Below are 17,953 nucleotides of genomic sequence, written 5' to 3' on the forward strand. Positions count from 1 at the left end.
GACGGAAAGAAGGGGGGAGCAGGGAGGGTACGGGAAGGGTAAGGGTGCGGTGAGGTAGAGGAGGAGGGACGGTGGGGGAAGGCACGAGCCCTTCCACCCGGGCGCGGCGGAAAGACCGCACGCGCACGTGCGTGTGGGTGTGCGTGGGCAACGTCCGCCGAGAGGTGCTCGCCCTTGCCTGAACACCGGCCCGCCCCACGCCGCCCCGAACGACACGGGGAGCGGGATTGAGCCGGCCCGCCGGGAAGCCTCTCCGACGCGCCCGAGGAGCGCCACGGTGGATCGGGTCGGGGCTCCCGCGTGCGAGTGAGAGCGGTGCGAAAGGGAGAGCGCGGCGCCGCCGCCGCGACAAGCGAGCTCCGGGTCCCCCTTCTCCTTCCCTCGTGACGGCGGGACCCGCCGGGGACGCCCCCGGCCCTTCTGCGTCCGACTGCCGGCCGCCCGGCACGCCGGCCCGCGCCCTTTTCTTCCCTCTGCCTGTCTCTGTCTGCCTTCCTTCCTCCCTCCTCGGGGCTCTTCCCATGGCAGCGCGGCGCGGGGAGACGCCTGCCCACGCTCACTCTCTCTCGCCTTTCGCCCCGATTTTGGCGGGCTCCCCGCTCGCGGAACGAGCGAACGCCAGAGTCCGGGGCCGAACTGCGACACGGGCAGCGAACATCCGACCGACGGAGGCCACCGGACCGAGCGAAACAAGCGGCGCACCAGAAAGCCGCAACCGAAAAACTCCACAGCCCGGCGGTCAACCGCGCTCGCCTGCGCCCGCTCGTTGCCGCCTCTGGAGACGAGCACGCGCTCGCTCCTGCAGACGAAAACGGAAGGCGCAAGAAAAAACTGCTTCGGAAAAGAACGGCGCCGACTACCGGCAGCGGCGCCGAGGGTAAGCGGCGCTCTACGTCGACGTAACGGTAGGTAAGAAACAACAGCGACCCCCTAGCAAGCTCCGGAGCTTTAGCGCCCCCCATCTCACAGGGCGGCAAAGCCTAGCCGAAAGCGGGTAGACCTGGCAGCTACACGCAAGCCGCACGGGCAGCGACCCCTAGCCGCCGCCGCCGAGCACCACGGCCCGCTCGGAGCCGGGTAGACCGTGCCGACCTAGTCGAGCCGCTTAGGCAGCGACCCCTAGCCGCCGCCGCCGAGCACCACGGCCCGCTCGGAGCCGGGTAGACCGTGCCGACCTAGCCGAGCCGCATAGGCAGCGACCCCTAGCCGCCGCCGCCGAGCACCACGGCCCGCTCGGAGCCGGGTAGACCGTGCCGACTTAGTCGAGACGCATAGGCAGCGACCCCTAGCCGCCGCCGCCGAGCACCACGGCCCGCTCGGAGCCGGGTAGACCGTGCCGACCTAGTCGAGCCGCATAGGCAGCGACCCCTAGCCGCCGCCGCGGAGCACCACGGCCCGCTCGGAGCCGGGTAGACCGTGCCGACCTAGCCGAGCCGCATAGGCAGCGACCCCTAGCCGCCGCCGCCGAGCACCACGGCCCGCTCGGAGCCGGGTAGACCGTGCCGACCTAGCCGAGCCGCATAGGCAGCGACCCCTAGCCGCCGCCGCCGAGCACCACGGCCCGGTCGGAGCCGGGTAGACCGTGCCGACCTAGTCGAGCCGCATAGGCAGCGACCCCTAGCCGCCGCCGCGGAGCACCACGGCCCGCTCGGAGCCGGGTAGACCGTGCCGACCTAGCCGAGCCGCATAGGCAGCGACCCCTAGCCGCCGCCGCCGAGCACCACGGCCCGGTCGGAGCCGGGTAGACCGTGCCGACTTAGTCGAGCCGCATAGGCAGCGACCCCTAGCCGCCGCCGCCGAGCACCACGGCCCGCTCGGAGCCGGGTAGACCGTGCCGACCTAGTCGAGCCGCATAGGCAGCGACCCCTAGCCGCCGCCGCCGAGCACCACGGCCCGCTCGGAGCCGGGTAGACCGTGCCGACCTAGTCGAGCCGCATAGGCAGCGACCCCTAGCCGCCGCCGCCGAGCACCACGGCCCGCTCGGAGCCGGGTAGACCGTGCCGACCTAGCCGAGCCGCATGGGCAGCGACGCCTAGCCGCCGACGCCGTGCCCCCCCCTTACTCCCCCCCCCCCCCACCCCCCCCCCTTCCCCCCCCCCCCCACCTCCCGGAGACGCTCGGAGCCGGGTACACAGTGCCGGCGCAGCGGAGCAGCCACAAGAGCGGCACTTGGCCACTTCCGCGGAACGTCCGAGCCGAGCTGAGTCCGCCTGGAGAGGCTGGACCGTGCCGCCGCGGCTCAGATCGCCCGACTCCGCCGAGGAGCGTCCGAGCCGAGCGGAACCCGCCGGGAGCGGTTGGACCGTGCCGGCGCACTCGAGCCGCCGCGGCTCAGATCGCCCGACTCCGCCCAGGAGCGTCCGAGCCGAGCGGAACCCGCCGGGAGAGGCTGGACCGTGCCGGCGCACCCGAGCCTCCGCGGCTGAGACCCCCCGGACGCCGCCGCGGAACGTCCGAGCCGAGCCGAGCCCGCCGAGAGCGGTTGGACCGTGCCGGCGCACTCGAGCCGCCGCGGCTCAGATCGCCCGACTCCGCCCAGGAGCGTCCGAGCCGAGCGGAACCCGCCGGGAGCGGTTGGACCGTGCCGGCGCACTCGAGCCGCCGCGGCTCAGATCGCCGGACGCCGACGAGGAAAGTCCGTGCCGAGCGGAGCCCGCAGGGAGGGGCTGTGCAGTGCCGGCGCACTCGAGCCGCCGCGGCTGAGACCCCCCGGACACCACCGAGGAACGTCCGAACCGAACGGAGCCCGCCGGGAGAGGCTGGACCGTGCCGGCGCACACGAGCCTCCGCGCTGGCCAGCGGTCGCTGCACGTCCGGCTCGAGTTGGTCGGCACGGTCTACCCGGCTCCGAGCGGACCGAAGCTCATGCGGCGGCGGCCAGGGGTCGCTGAGCGTCGGCCGGCTCACGTCGGCACGGTCTACCCTGCTCCGCCGCGGACGCTAGGGGTCGCTGACGGACGGGCTGGCAGACGTGCAGCGACACCTAGCGACCGCCGCCGAGCCCTCGCGCACGCACGGAGCAGGGTAGACCGTGCCGACCTAGTCGAGCCGCATAGGCAGCGACCTCTAGCAGCCGCCGCCGAGCACCACGGCCCGCTCGGAGCCGGGTAGACCGTGCCGACCTAGTCGAGCCGCATAGGCAGCGACCTCTAGCAGCCGCCGCCGAGCACCACGGCCCGCTCTGAACCGGGTAGACCGTGCCGACCTAGTCGAGCCGCATAGGCAGCGACCCCTAGCCGCCGCCGCCGAGCACCACGGCCCGGTCGGAGCCGGGTAGACCGTGCCGACTTAGTCGAGCCGCATAGGCAGCGACCCCTAGCCGCCGCCGCCGAGCACCACGGCCCGCTCGGAGCCGGGTAGACCGTTCCGACCTAGCCGAGCCGCATGGGCAGCGACGCCTAGCCGCCGACGCCGTGCCCCCCCCCCCCCCCTCTTCCCCCCCCCACCCCCCCCGTCTTCCCCACCCCCCCCCTTTCCCCCCCCCCCCCCTCCCCCCCCCCCCCCCCCCCGGAGACGCTCGGAGCCGGGTACACAGTGCCGGCGCAGCGGAGCAGCCACAAGAGCGGCACTTGGCCACTTCCGCGGAACGTCCGAGCCGAGCTGAGTCCGCCTGGAGAGGCTGGACCGTGCCGCCGCGGCTCAGATCGCCCGACTCCGCCGAGGAGCGTCCGAGCCGAGCGGAACCCGCCGGGAGCGGTTGGACCGTGCCGGCGCACTCGAGCCGCCGCGGCTCAGATCGCCGGACGCCGCCGAGGAACGTCCGACCCCTAGACGCAACCACCGGGCCCTCGAGCAGTTCGGAGCCGGGTAGACCGTGCCGACCTAGACGAGCCGCATAGGCAGCGAACCCTAGACGCAGCCACCGGGCCCTCGATCACGGTAGGAGCCGGGTAGACCGTTCCGGCCTAGACGAGACGTCAATGAGGGGCAATGGGAGTGAATTGGGGATAATGGGGGCTGGCGGGGGGGGCAATAAGGGGCAATGGGGGGGATGGTGGCTGTTAGGGGGCAATGGGGGGAAATGGGGGAGGATGGGTGGCAATGGGTGGTAATGGGGGGCTATGGGTGTCTCCAATGGCCAATGGGAGGCAATGGGGGGCAATGGGGGGGTAATGGGGGACAATAAGGGGCAATGGGAGGCAATGGGGGCAATAAGGGGCTGTTGGGGGGCAACGGGGGGATAATAAGGGGCAATGTGGGGCAATAAGGGGCTGTTAGGGGGCAATGGGGGGTAATAAGGGGCAATGGGGGGCAATAAGGGGCTGTTAGGGGGCAATGGGGGGTAATAAGGGGCAATAGGAGGGAATGGTTTGCAATAAGGTGATGTAAGGGGGGAAATGGGGGTAATGGGGGCAATGGGGGGTAAAGGGGGACGATGAGATAAAATGGGGGTCAATCGAGGGCAATATGGGGCAATGGGCGGGGAATAAGGGACTGTAAGGGGGGCAATGGGGGGTAATAAGAGGCAATTGGGGGGTAAGGGGGGGCAATGAGATACAATGGGGGGCAATGGAGGGCAATATGGGGCAATGGGGGACAATAAGGGACTGTAAGGGGGGCAATAAGGGGCAATGGGGGCAATGAGATACAATGGGGGCAATGGGGAGAAGTTAGGGGCTATGGGGAGTAATAAGGGGTAATGGGGTGCTCTGAAAGCCAATGGGGGGCTAGAAGGGGGGAAATGGGGGGGATAGGGGGCTGGCAAGGGGGCAAAGGGCAATGGGGGGCAATATGGGGCAATATGGGGCAATGGGGTGTAATGGGAAGGAATGGAGGACAATAGGGGGGGATGTGGTTCAATGGGGGGCTAGTAAGGGGTCAGTGTGGGGCTGTTAGGGGGTAATGGGAGACAATAAGGGGCTGTTAGGTGGGCAATGAGGGGCAATGGGGGGCAATGGGAAGGAATGGGGGGCAATGGGGGCAATAAGGGGCAATAAGGGGGGCAGTGGGAGGCAATGGGGGGCAATGAGGGGCTGTTAGGGGGTGACAGAGGGACACAGGGGGGCGTCAGGGGGACTATGGGGGGTAATGGGGAGCAATGGGGGGCTATAACAGCCAATCAGGAGCTGCAATGGCCAATGGGGGGAGGATGGGTGGCAATGGGGGGCAATGGGAGGTAATAAGGGGCAATGGGAGGGTGGCTATATGGGGCAATGGGGGGCTATATAAGGCAATGGGGGGCAATGGAGGTCAATAAGGGGCTGTAAGGGGGGCAATGGGAGGGAACGAGGGGAAATGGGGGGCAATGGGGGCAATGAGATACAATGGGGGGTAATATGGGGCAACTGGGGGGCAATAAGGGGTTGTTAGGGGGCAATGGGAGGGAATGGGGGACAATAGGGGGCTATGGGGGAGGGATGGGGGGCAATGGGGGGGAAGGGGGCTGGCAGGGGTGAAATGAGGGGCAATAAGGGGCTGTTAGGGGGCAATGGGGGGTGACAGAGGGACGGGGGGAGTAGGGGGGGCAATGGGGGAGGATAGGGGGCAATGGGAGGGAATGGGGGCAATGGGGGGCAATAAGGGGCTAGTTAGGGGGCAATGGGGGACAATGGGAGGGAAAGGGGGGCAATGGGGGTGTAATGGGGGGGGATGAGGGGTAATGGGGGGCAATGGGGGGTAATGAGGTGTAATGGGGGAGATAGGGGGCAATAAGGGACAATAAGGGGCAATGGGGGGCAATGAGGGGCTAGTTAGGGGACAATGGGGGACAATGGGAGGGAAAGGGGGGCAATGGGGTGTAATGAGGGGGATGGGCGAATGGGGGAAATGGGGGACAATGGGGGGGAATGGGGGGCAATGAGATAAAATGGGGGGCAATGAGGGGCAATATGGGGCAATGCAGGGCTATAAGGGGATGTAGGGTGTGGCAGTGGGGGCAATGGGGGGCAATGGGGGGCTGGTACGGGGGTAATGAGGGGCAATGGGGGGCAATAGGGGGGTATGGGGGGCAATAAGGGGCTGTTAGGGGGCAATGAGGGGCAATGGGGGGCTATGGGAGGGAATGGGGGCAGTGGGGGGCCATAAAGAGCTAGTTAGGGGGCAATGGGGGGGCAATAGGGGCAATGGGGGGCAATGGGGGTGGTTCATTAGTTAATTAATGAGTCAATTAACAATAATTAGCATTAATTACCACATGGTGTCCAATAAGATGTCGATGAGGAAGTTGTGATTAAGTAGTTAATGAGTTAAATAGTGTTAATTAATTACTGTATGGTGTCCAATAGAATGTCAATGAAGAAGTTCATTAGTTAATTAATTAGAGTTAATTAGCGTTAATTAGCGTTAATTACCATATGTTATCCAATAGGATGTCGATAAAGAAGTTGTAGCTCTCGGCCGGGATGTTCCCTTTGGCCAGGAACAGCTTGTTGTAGCTGCCCTCCATTAAATACTGCAGTGACCCATAGCAAACTATTAGCCCCATAGCCAGCCCCATAGCCAGCTCCATAACCCCATAACCAGCCCCATAACCTGCCCCATCACCAGCCTCTTAACCCCATAGCCCCATAACCGGCCCCATAACCACATCAACAGCCCCATAACCGGCCCCATAACCGGCCCTATAGCCCCATAACCAGCTCCATAACCTCCATCAGGTACTGCACGGACCCATAGCGGAGCATCAGCTTCATAGTCAGCCCCATAACCACCTCTATAGCCCTATAACCCCATAACCAGCCCCATAACCTCCATTAAATACTGCACGGACCCATAGAGAAACCATCAGCCCCATAGCCAGCCCCATAACCCCATAGCCAGCCCTGTAGCCCCATAACCAGCCCCATAACCTCCATCAGGTAATGCATGGACCCATAGCGGAACATCAGCCCCATAGCGGGACCCATAACCAGCCCCATAACCAGCCCCATAGCCAGCCCCATAACATTGTTGTAGCTGCCCTCCATTAAATACTGCATGGACCCATAGCAAACATCAGACCCATAGCCAGCACCATAACCACCCCTATATCCCTATAACCCCATAACCAGCCCCATAACCAGCCCCATAACCAGCCCCATAACCTACATTAAATACTGCAACGACCCATAGAAGATCCATCAGCCCCATAGCCAGCCCCATAGATGCATAACCAGCCCCATAACTTTGTTGTAGCTGCCCTACATTAGATACGGCACGGACACATAGAAGAACCATCAGCCCCATAGCGGGACCCATAGCCAACCCCATCCGCAGGTGCTGAGAGCTGGCGGAGGACGTTGCTGAGCCGCTCTCTGTAATCTATCAGAGGTCCTGGAGAACTGGGGAGGTGCCTAAAGAGTGGAGGACAGCCAGTGTCAGTCCGGTCTTCAAAAAGGGCAAGAAGGAAGACCCAGGTGATTATAGGCAAGTCAGCCTATAGGCAAGTCTCACCACTGTCCCAGGGAAGGTGATGGAACAGTTTGTGCTGGATGCCATCTCCAGACACCTGGGAGATAAGGAGGTTTTCAGGAGTACCCAGCATGGGTTCACCAAGGGGAGGTCGTGCTCGACCAACCTGGTGGCCTTTTATGAAGATGTCACTAACTGGGTGGACGGGGGGAGAGTGGGAGATGTAGTCCCCTTAGAATAGAGTGCTGCCTGAGACAGAAGTCTGATACAACATCACTTGTGTGGGTGGAGTTTTACTATCTCCGTGTTCACGTCTATTATGTGTTATGTATTGTTTAAATTCAAATCTCTGTGTGCAAGTTCCGATCACCTAAAAGGTCTACAGAGATGTGTGAAGGCGGTTGTGTCACTGGGGTGAAAAGTGAAAAAGGACCCAATCTCCGTGAGAGAAAGGTCGGCGGAGAATTTCCTTGACCAAGGTTGTTTTGTTCTTGTTCAGTTCAGAGCAGTTGTTGATGCAAGGAGGGCTAGAGCCTAAAGAGAAGTGGGGAACAGCTCAGTTCTGTCTGTCCTGGAAGGCTGCACCTTCTGCCACCTCCTTCCTCCTCTCTTGGCTTTCTAGGATTTGATTGGTGACTTGACGTTGCTGAGTGGGAATTTTGAGAGGGTGATGGTGGGGATGATGACTCCCACCGCCATGTCTGATGTGCACAAAGTGAGGAGGGCTGTGAAGGTTTGCAAATCTTTCCTTTGGGGAAGGGGTTGAATCTTCTTGTGGGTGCAGCTCTGTGCTCAGCGGTGAGGAGCTCCAGGCTGGCTTTTTCTCACCCGATGTGTCTCATGGCCTGCTCCTCAAACCCATCTTGTGCAGGGAGGGGATTCTGACTCTGGGTGTGCATGAATGCCAGGGGCTGTTTTCTCAATGTCCCAGTAAAGTGGGTTGCTGCTCGTTTCAGAAGGAAGCATGATCACCAGCAGGTCTTTAAGTCGCTCAGCCCCAGGCAACTCACTTACATCTACCTGATGGCGCTGGAAGGGCTGCACTGCCCACGGCCGCCTCCCTTTTCTATTTGCTCCCTTCATTCCTTACTTCAGCATGTAGCAGACCTCAGTAATGAAAATGACTGATAAAGCATCAGCGTTTTCTCACTTTGCAGACCCCCATAGGGAGCCAACAATCCCCAAAGAGCCCCTCAGAAACCCCAAAGAGCCCCATAGGGACCTTGTATCATCCCATAGAGCCCCAAGCAGACTCCAAAGAGACCCACAGGGACCCCAGTGAGCTCCATAGAGCACAATATTACCCCAAAGAGCCCCTTAGGGACCCATGAAGACCTCGTGACCCCATAGAGCCCCACAGAGCCCCGATTGACCCCACAGGAACCCCATATTGCCCCTTAGTAACCCCTTAATGATCCATAGGGTTCCCATATCACCCCATAGAGACCCTTATGGAACCCAAAGAGACCCTTAGAGAACCCATATCAACCCAAAGAGGCCCATTGGGACCCCATATCACCACAAAGAGCCACCCTAGGGACCTGATAGAGATCGATAAGGACCCCATAGAGACGCATAGGGATCCCAGAGATCCCCAGTGACCACACAGAACCCCTCAGTAATGCAAATGACTGATAAAGCATCAGCGTTTTCCAATGCACTGTTGTTAGAAAGGCTTCAGGGAGCGGCAGCGCATTCCTGTGTGTAGCGGTGAGGAAAAAGGAGAACCAAGAAGGTCTACATAAGGTTTTTAATTAATTTATTAATGACTTATCCTAACACTAACATCTAACAGTGTAATGGGCAAAAGCCCGACTGGATGAAGGGAAATGGAATCAGAAGGAAGACAGATGTTGGCTACTCTCCCTTCTCCCTCCCCACAACCTTCCAGACTGTGCTGTCTTATTCCACAATGAGGGGGGTTGTGTAGTGGGAATGCCGGATCCCAAAAGTGGAGGCAGGCGCCTGGGGCTTGATCAGTGTCACCTGGAAGGGCAGAAAGGAAAGGCAGATCAGCAAGGGCCCTTCTTTGCTGCCCTTGCTCCCTGCAAGGGAGATGTGGGGAAGGCCCAGGGGAGGGGGGAGAGGCGTGAAGGCTGTGCTTGTGAAGCAGAGGGGAAGAGCTGAGCAGCTGCCTTACCTGGCCTATGTTGTAGTCTGCCGGCCCGGGCTTCACTGCTTTGCCCTCTCCATGTTTTGGTCGGGCTGCCATGGTGTATGCGGGCGCCCTTTTCTTGTACACATCCACGGCCACTCTGGGGAGCGCCGCAGGACCTGGAGTCTGCAAGAGAGTCATGGCCACACGGGGCTGGGGTCACATTCAAGGCTCTCTCTTTCCCTGGAAGGCTGCATTAAGCAAAGCTGCAGCAGGGCTGGAAGCCCCTGTGGCACAGGGAGAGGAGCCTGATTTTGGACGCTAACATGGAAGAGAGGAGCAGCAGAGCTCACCTTGGCAAGGTCCTCGTCAAAGCGACCGCGCTGGCTCCTTCCCCTGATGGAGTAGCAGGGGCTGGCCGATGTGTAGGCTGTGTTGGGCCCCATCAGCCTGGGCAGTGTGTAAGTGCCAGGACCTGCAGGAGGAGCAGCAGAGAGTGTGTGCGTGAGGGCAAGGAGGAGATGGAAGCAGCAGCGAGGGGCAGCCTGCACAGCCCGCTGGTGGGAGCAGGAGGGACGTGTTGCCCCTCTGAGCAGCAGCCTGTCCCTGGAGGATGCTCAGGCTGAAGGGTCTGCCTTTGCCAGGGTCACGTACCTGGAGGGCGGTCTGTGCGGAGGGGCTCCCGCCGGAAGGCCATGGACTGCACCGGTGGGCACTTGAAGACGTGCCTGTTGGCTGCTTCGGTGCGGTAGTCACCTGGGGCGGAGGAGAAGAGGAAGAAAGCTGTGAAGGGCTGGTCTCCTTCTGCAGCCAGAAAGAGTCCTCTGAAGAGCTGCACAATTGCTGGGGGACACAGGCAGCACGCGGGGACACTGCAGCACGTGGGGACACTGCAGCAGTGGTACTCACTCGGTCCGGGGGTGACGGTGGTCTTGGTGGTGGGTCGTCCTTGGAGGTGGGCGCCTGGAACCACGTACTTGCCATTCCTGGTGATGGCCGGCTCCACAAAGTAGCAGGGACCTGGCCCGCAGCTCCCTGCCGCAGGCCGTTTGGTCCCTCTAAAGGTGTAAGCGGGGGCACGGGTTTTGGTGGGGCTGTGGCCCACGTAACCTAGGAGGAAAAGCAGAAGAGAGCATACCCCTGTGCAGCCGCATGTTTCCAGCTCCTTTGGCCCCTTGGGTCACAAGGAGCAGCGCCAGCAGCATTGGCCTTCCTCGGCCAGGCCTGGCTTGCAGCTGTGCCAGAGAGCCAGGAGGGTCTGCCAGAACGGGGCAAGGCTGGGGAGCTGCTCTGCCCCGTGATGTCCCCAATGCGCCTCACGCCCTGGGGATGGTCGCTCTACCTGTTGTCCCCGGGATGTAGTATTTGGGCCCGGGGCTGGGGAACTGGGCCGAGATGAGGCCACGTGGCCGATGGGGTCTCCAGGTCCCCACCCAGGCTTCGTCCATGTTGATAGGCATGTGCTCCAAACCTAAAGGCAAGAGCAGAGCAGTTACTGATGGGAGTTCCTGAGCCGGAAGGGCCGGCAGCAATTTCTCCTGCTCACTGCCAGTCCTGCCAGTCTCGTGCTACATGCCCCTCACACACAGCAGAGCCAAGCTGGGCTCTGCAGCCTGAAGTGTGCAGGAGCTCTCCCTCACCTCTCTGAGCCTTGGAGGACGAGCGCGATGAGGCTGAGCTGGTCTGCTGCTGGGGCTGCTCTCAGGCACAGGGCACGGCGAGCGGCTGCGGGCTGCACAGCTCACAAATGATGCTCCTGGAGCCAGTGGCCGGCTGTCCTTGGGGAGGCCCCGGTGATGTCATGGCAGCGCATTGTGACAGCACACAGGCTCCGGATGATTCCATCCATGCTGTGACATCTCCTGGCTGGCCTGCAGCCCTCCACGCCTTCTCGGCCTTGCACCCCAAGCAGGAAGAAGTCGTAGCTCACGCTGCCGACACCTGCAGCTCTTGGTTTGAGCCACGTGCCGCCTGGGGCTCCTGGGGTTTCATCAGCATCACCTGCAAGGGAGAGAATCCCAACGGGGAAATGGACTGAAAGTCCCGTCCCACCCTGGAAAAGTGTGGAAACTGTGCTTTGGAAACCCCATGGCACTGCCATGAGCAGCCAGCAGCCCTGCTGCATGCCTGGAGGGCACTGCTTGTGTTCCCCAACTCCCCGGCCCCATGCTCAAGTTGTGTCTGTTGACCTCCACTGGCTGTATTTGACAGAGCTGCAGAGCACATTGCAATGGCTGCTCTGGGATCAGGTGGCCTTCTGCGGAAGGATCTCCAGCTCCCATCCTTGGCTCCATTGATGCTGATGTGCTGGATGTAGGGATGTCCCTGGTGGCTGGCTTCTGTCACAGCGGGCACTTCCCGACAGTGACCCCTCAGATCCAGGGGTAGATCACACAGCAGAGCTTAGCCAGGTCCTGCTGGCTGTTCAGATTGGTACTTTCTCTCTTGTTTTGTTTCTTACTGATGGAGTTGTGTGTGTGAATGGGAAGTGCTGTGCAGTCAGGACCGGTCAGTTATGGTCATAGAGGATGCTCAAAGGGAGAGAGGAAATAAAGAGTGAAACTGAAGCCAGCACTTAGCGTCCTGATGTCTGTGTTCTGCAGCAGAGCCTGTGACAGTCACCAGCGTCCTGCAGGGAACTGCAGCAGGAGGCTGTTGCTGGGCACTGGGCCCAGATAGGCCGCCCTGCCCCCTTCTCCTGGGCAAAACCTCTCATCAGCCGTCACCTCTGGTCAGCCATCAAAGAGGAGTGGATCATCAGCGGCCTTGAGGCCTAATTCCTACAGGCCCGTGTGGTGGCCCTGAGGGCCTACGCCTAGTAACCAAGGGGTTAAAAGAGACCTATGGAACAAGAAGCTTTTCAAGAGGCTGAGAGACCATGAATGCCAATGAGAGAGAGCACTAGACGTGGCCTGCAGGCCAGGAGAGAGGCCTCTAGTCCTCTAGCCATCTCAGCCTTCCTCTGCACCTCCATGTCTCTAAGCCCTCCCATAGGTGTCTAAGTCCATACACCTCTGCACCTTCTTTGGTGCCTGAGTGCCCCTGGGCCACCCTGTGGCTCTCTTGGCCTCTCTGTCTCAAGACCTCTAGTCCAGCTTCAAGGCCTTCAGGCTTCTTGGGCTGTAGGTGTCCAGACCTCGAGGTACAAGTACAACCCCCAGCTCCTCTTGGCCTCTGCTCTTCTAGGCTTTCTCTTGCTTGCCCTCCATGCCTCCCTTTGGCCTCAAGACTACTAAGCTGCAAGGCCTCTTGGCCAGGCTCTGGGCCTCCCTCCAGGCTGTTTTACCTTAAGGCCTCTAAGCATCCTGGGCATCCTCTAAGCCTTTAGGCCTCCCCCTATGCCTCTAGGACATCTTGCAGGCATCTGTGCCTCCAGGTGTGTTCTCCATTACAGCTCTAAGCCTTCCTTTGTGCCGTCAATGCTCATGGACTCGTGGTTTCTTTTTTGGCCTCCCTCTGTGCATCAGGCCCTCAAAACCTCAGTGCTTCCAGTCCAGCCCTTTAGTACCTCGGCTCCAGGCCTACCCTTAAGCTTCAAGGACTTTAGGCTCTACAGGGCTGTTAAGGCCTCTAAGCCTCCTTTTTTGGCTGTGTCCGTTAGAACCACCACTGCCCTTGATGCTCTGTCCCATAACCCCCACAGCTTTGCCCCGTAAGCTATGCACCATACGCTTCTGCTTTGCCTACAAGCTATGGCCTCTAAGATTCCCTCTGGGGCTCTACACACCACGGCCAGCACTTGCCGGTACAGACAAGGGGACAGGGATGGGGCTGTTTCTGCCCTCCTTATCACCTGCCCCTACATCTGCCTCTTTGTCCCCTCTGTCCTTGGCAAGTGACAAATTGCCAGGGTGGGGCCACGGGGGTGGTCTGTTCCCACAGTCTGTCAGGGGCAGGAACCCACAGGACCCAAAGAGAACTCTTCTATGACAAAAGCCTGAGAGAAGGGGCTGAGTGGAGCATCTAGAGGAGCCAAGTGCCAGGACCAGAGGTTGCCACCAAACGTCAGGAGCGCTCCTGCACTGTGTAAGTGCTGCAGCACTGGCACAGAGACCCAGAGAGGCTGTGGGGTTTCCTCTGGGAGATCTCCAAACCCATCGGATGTGTTCCTGGGCACCAATTCTGCTGGCCCTGTTGCAGCAGGTCCTGGACCAGATGGGCCCAGATCTCCATTCCAACATCAACCATTCCATGCTTCTGCAACACAACACGACATGCTGTGTTTGGCTCAACCTGGCCATTCACAAACAGGTTTCTTCCTCCTCCTGCTCAGTGCCATCTCTGTGGGATCACACTGCCTCCTATGATCCAACTCTGTTCCAATCAAGGTCAACACCAAAACAGTGCTGACCTTCATGGAGCCTGGGCTTTGGAACACAGGCACAGGAATAAGCACTGCAGGGGTGGAACCTTGTGTATTTCTAAAACATGCTCCTAACTGCCCTGTTCAAACTGTGATGCAGAACCAAGGTTGCATTCCCAGCACAGCCAGGCAGGCCGGCACCAGCCCCAAGGCATCAAGCCACAGCCTGAGAGGCCATCACCAGCCCCGGGGCCTAAATCCATGCCTGGCAGGGACCCCGGCCTGCAGGCTTTTGGCCTGGAAGGGCTTCCCCGGCCTGCAGGCATTGGAGCTGGCAGTGCCCCCCAGAGCAGACAGCTGGCTTTTAGCCTGGCAGGGCCCCCCTAACCGCATGACCAGCTTCAGGCCTGGCAAGGTCCCCCCCAACTGCCTGGCCAGCTTTTGGCCTCACAGGCCCAGCAGGTCAGGCAGCCATTTGGTTGCCTGGCACTGAGCCCCGGGCAGGCTGCATAGGAATCCCCAGGCCGGCCAGCTGGCTTTTGGCCTTCCAGTGTTTGCACAGAAAGCAGGAAACTCAGCCCACATTTCTCTTCTGAGCATCCCACGGGCTTCCTGTCAATGCAGGGTCACTTGTGCTGGTGGTGTCGTATCTCAGGGCCCATCCAAGTCTCTGGAAGCCTCTGGATCCCATGGGGCTGTTTCTGCCCTGCCTGCTGTGCTGCATTTGGGGGATGCTTCAGCCTAGAGAAGAGGAGGCTCAGGGGAGACATTACTGCTCTCTATAACTTCCTGAAGGGAGGTTGTAGTGAGCTGGGGGTTGGCCTATTCTCTCATGTAATCGATTATAGAACTAGAGGGAATGGTTTTATGCTGCTCCAGGCGAGATTCAGGCTGAACAGTAGGAAGTATTACTTCTTAGAAAGGGTAGTTAGGCATTGGAATGCACTGCCCAGGGAGGTGGTGGAGTCACCGACCATGGGAGTGTTCAAGAAACGTCTGGATGTTGTGTTGATGAATATGATTTAACCGGGAAGTATTGGGAATGGTTGGACTAGATGATCTTCTAGGTCTTTTCCAACCTTGATAATTCTGTGATTCTGTAATGAGGGATGCACATACACCCTGGTGCATGTACTGGTGCAGAGGCCTCTGCTGGTGGGCACAGCTTCTTCTTGCTCAGCCAGCACCTGGCTGAGCTCGAGGCACCAGCAGGGGTCTGCAGGGAGGGACAATATGGGGGTTATGGGGGCCTGGGGGGTGATGATCGGGCTCTGGGGGGAGGGAAAACATGGGCGTCAATGGGGAGGTTATGGGGTGCCATGGGGTTATGGGGCTATATGAGGTGATGATGGGGCTCTGTGGGGTGGTTGTGGGGCTCTGTGTGGAGGCACAACATGAGTGTCCATGGGGGGGCTCTGTGGGGTGATGATGGGAACCTACGGTCTGTGGGGCTCCATGGGGCAATGATGGGGCTCTATGGGTTATGGGGCTCCATGGGGTGCTGATGGGCACCTATGGTCTATGGGGTGATGATGGGGTACTGACGGGGCTCTATGGTCTCTGGGTCTCTATGTGTTGCTGACGGGCTCGATGGTGCCCCATTTCCCCGCACTCACCCAGTGCTGTCCAGCACCATGTGGGGCAGCAGCAGCAGCGTTCCCATGTGGGGCAGCAGTGACGTTACTGATTGGGGTGCCGTAGTTGCGGTGGAAGAGGCTGGAGAGGCGCTTGTGCTGGCCCGCTTTGGCCTTGCCGTGTTGGCGCAGTCGGAGCAGCACCGAGGCAGCGCTGGGCCAGCGGTGCCAGATCTGGGCCAGGAGCTTGCGGAGGTTGTTGACCCACAGCCCCACCGGGAAGTGCAGCTTGGCAAAGCGGGGGCTGCCTTCCTTGCGCTCCTCCGCAAACATGGCAGCTGTAGCGGGGGGAGATGGGGGACATGGGGGCACCGGGTGGGATCACGTGGCACCCACAGCTCAGACACAGGGCCACAGTGCACCACACAGGGTCACGTGACCACCCCAACCTACCCCACCCCCACCCCCCATATGGTCACATGACCTTCATAGCTCACCCCATACACTCACATGACCTACCCAATCTACCCCAATAGGGTCACATGACCTTCTCAACCTACCCCACAGGGTCACGTGACCTCCCCAACCTACCCCTATGGGGTCACATGACCACCCCAACCTACCTCCAAAGGGTCAAGTGACCATCCCAATCTACCCCACAGGGTCACGAGACCTTCTCAACCTACCCCCATAGGGTCACATTACCATCCCAAACTACCCCATAGGGTCACATCACCTTCATCACCCACCCCATAGGGACCACATTACCCCCCCAGCTCCACGTCTCGCCCCCTATTCACCCCACAGGACCCCATCACCCCACCCAGCCCCAAACCTCACCCCCTATTCAACCCATAGGACCACGTTACCACCCCCCAGCCCCACATCTCACCCTCTATTCACCCCATAGGACCCCATTACCCCACCCAGCCCCACACCTCGCCCCCTGTTCAACTCACAGGACCCCATTACCTCTCCACGCCCCACACCTTGTCCCCTATTCACCCTATAGGATCACGTTACCCCCCCAGCCCCACGTTCCACCCACTATTCACTCCTTATAACCCCATTACCCCACCCAGCCCCACACCTCACCCCCTATTCACCCCATAGGAACATATTACACCCCCCAGCTTCACACCTCGCCCCCTATTCAACCCATAGAACCCGACTGCCCTCCCCCCCACCCCACACCTCTCCCCCTATTCACCCCAAAGGACCACGTTACCTCCCCTCCCCCCAGCCCCACGTCTCGCCCCCTATTCACCCCATAGGACCCCATTACCCCACCCAGCCCCACACCTCGCCACCTATTCACCCCATAGGACCACGTTACCCTCCGCAGACCCACATCTCACCCCCTATTCACCCCATAGGACCCCATTACCCCACCCAGCCCCACACCTCGCCACCTATTCACCCCATAGGACCATATTACACCCCCCAGCTCCACATCTTGCCCCCTATTCAACCCACAGGACACCATTACCTCCCCCCGCCCCACACCTTGCCCCCTATTCACCCCATAGGACCATGTTACCCCCCCCAGTTCCACACCTCGCCCCCTGTTCAACCCATAGAACCATATTACCACTCCCAGCTACACACCTTGCCCCCTATTCACCCCATAGGACCACGTTACCCTCCGCAGACCCACATCTCACCCCCTATTCACCCCATAGGACCATATTACCACCCCCAGCTCCACACATCGCCCCCTATTCAACTCATAGGACCCCATTAACCCCCCCCCCGCCCCACACCCTGCCCCCTATTCACCCCATAGGACCACGTTGCCCCCCCCCAGCCCCACACCTGGACCATATTCACCCCATAGGACCATATTACCACCCCCAGCCCCACACCTCGCCCCCTATTCACCGCATAGGACCCCATTACTCCCCCCCGCCCCACACCTCGCCCCCTATTCACCCCATAGGACCATATTACACCCCCCAGCTCCACACCTCGCCCCCTATTCACCCCATAGGACCCCATTACCTCCCCCCGCCCCATACCTCGCCCCCTATTCACCCCATAGGACCACGTTGCCCCCCCCCAGCCCCACACCCTGCCCCTATTCACCGCATAGGACCACGTTACTCCCTCCAGCCCCATGTCTCGCCCCCTATTCACCCCATAGGACCCCATTACCCACCCCAGCACCACACCTTGTCCACTATTCGACCCATAGGACCACGTTGCCCCCCCAGCCCCACGTCTCACCCCCTATTCACCCCATAGGACCCCATTACCCCCCCGAGCCCCACACCTCGCCCTCTATTCACCCCATAGGACCATATTACACCACCCAGCTCCATACCTCGCCCCCTATTCACCCCATAGGACCACGCTACCCCCCCCAGCCCCACGTCTCTCCCCCTATTCACCCCATAGGACCCCATTACCCGCCCCCCGCCCCACACCTTGCCCCCTATTCACCCCATAGGCCCCCGTTACCCCCATCCCCACCCCTTACCGTGCCGTGCCCCACACGCAGCTCAGCGCTCCCCACGGCCCCTCCTGGAACAGGACGAGCCTCCCTTTGTCTTCTGCCCGGCTCTGGCCGGGTCACCCAGCAGCGATTTCCCCTCATGGGGGGGGGACAGGAAAGGGCGAGCCGGGCCGGGAGGGCAGAAGCCGGGAAGAGGA

The 17,953-nt window shown here is 60.8% G+C and overlaps 1 protein-coding gene across 6 annotated transcripts; it reads right to left on the reverse strand.

Moving 5' to 3' along the window:
- Positions 1-9,071: 9,071 nt before the first annotated feature.
- LOC146756255 (ciliary microtubule associated protein 1A-like) lies at positions 9,072-17,920 on the reverse strand. 6 transcript variants are annotated; one of them, XM_085524980.1, is made up of 8 exons: positions 17,781-17,920; positions 11,065-15,639; positions 10,767-10,895; positions 10,334-10,534; positions 10,079-10,180; positions 9,778-9,899; positions 9,470-9,610; positions 9,072-9,315 (listed from the first exon to the last, which is right to left on the reverse strand). In XM_085524980.1, exons 3-8 carry the CDS (start codon positions 10,882-10,884, stop codon positions 9,232-9,234), a joined length of 768 nt encoding a protein of 255 aa, XP_085381106.1. In that variant the 5' UTR covers positions 10,885-10,895; positions 11,065-15,639; positions 17,781-17,920; the 3' UTR covers positions 9,072-9,231. The 6 variants fall into 6 exon arrangements, with proteins under 6 accessions (XP_085381106.1, XP_085381104.1, XP_085381103.1 ...); XM_085524978.1 differs by lacking the exons at positions 9,072-9,315; positions 9,470-9,610; positions 9,778-9,899 and having other exon boundaries at positions 9,928-10,180; positions 11,065-11,425; positions 15,344-15,639; XM_085524977.1 differs by lacking the exons at positions 9,072-9,315; positions 9,470-9,610; positions 9,778-9,899 and having other exon boundaries at positions 9,928-10,180; positions 11,065-11,425; positions 14,311-15,639.
- Positions 17,921-17,953: the final 33 nt, after the last annotated feature.

This window comes from Coturnix japonica, chromosome 28 (genome assembly GCF_054131305.1).
Source record: "Coturnix japonica strain WE chromosome 28, WE-NBRP24, whole genome shotgun sequence".
Classification (NCBI taxonomy): domain Eukaryota; kingdom Metazoa; phylum Chordata; class Aves; order Galliformes; family Phasianidae; genus Coturnix; species Coturnix japonica.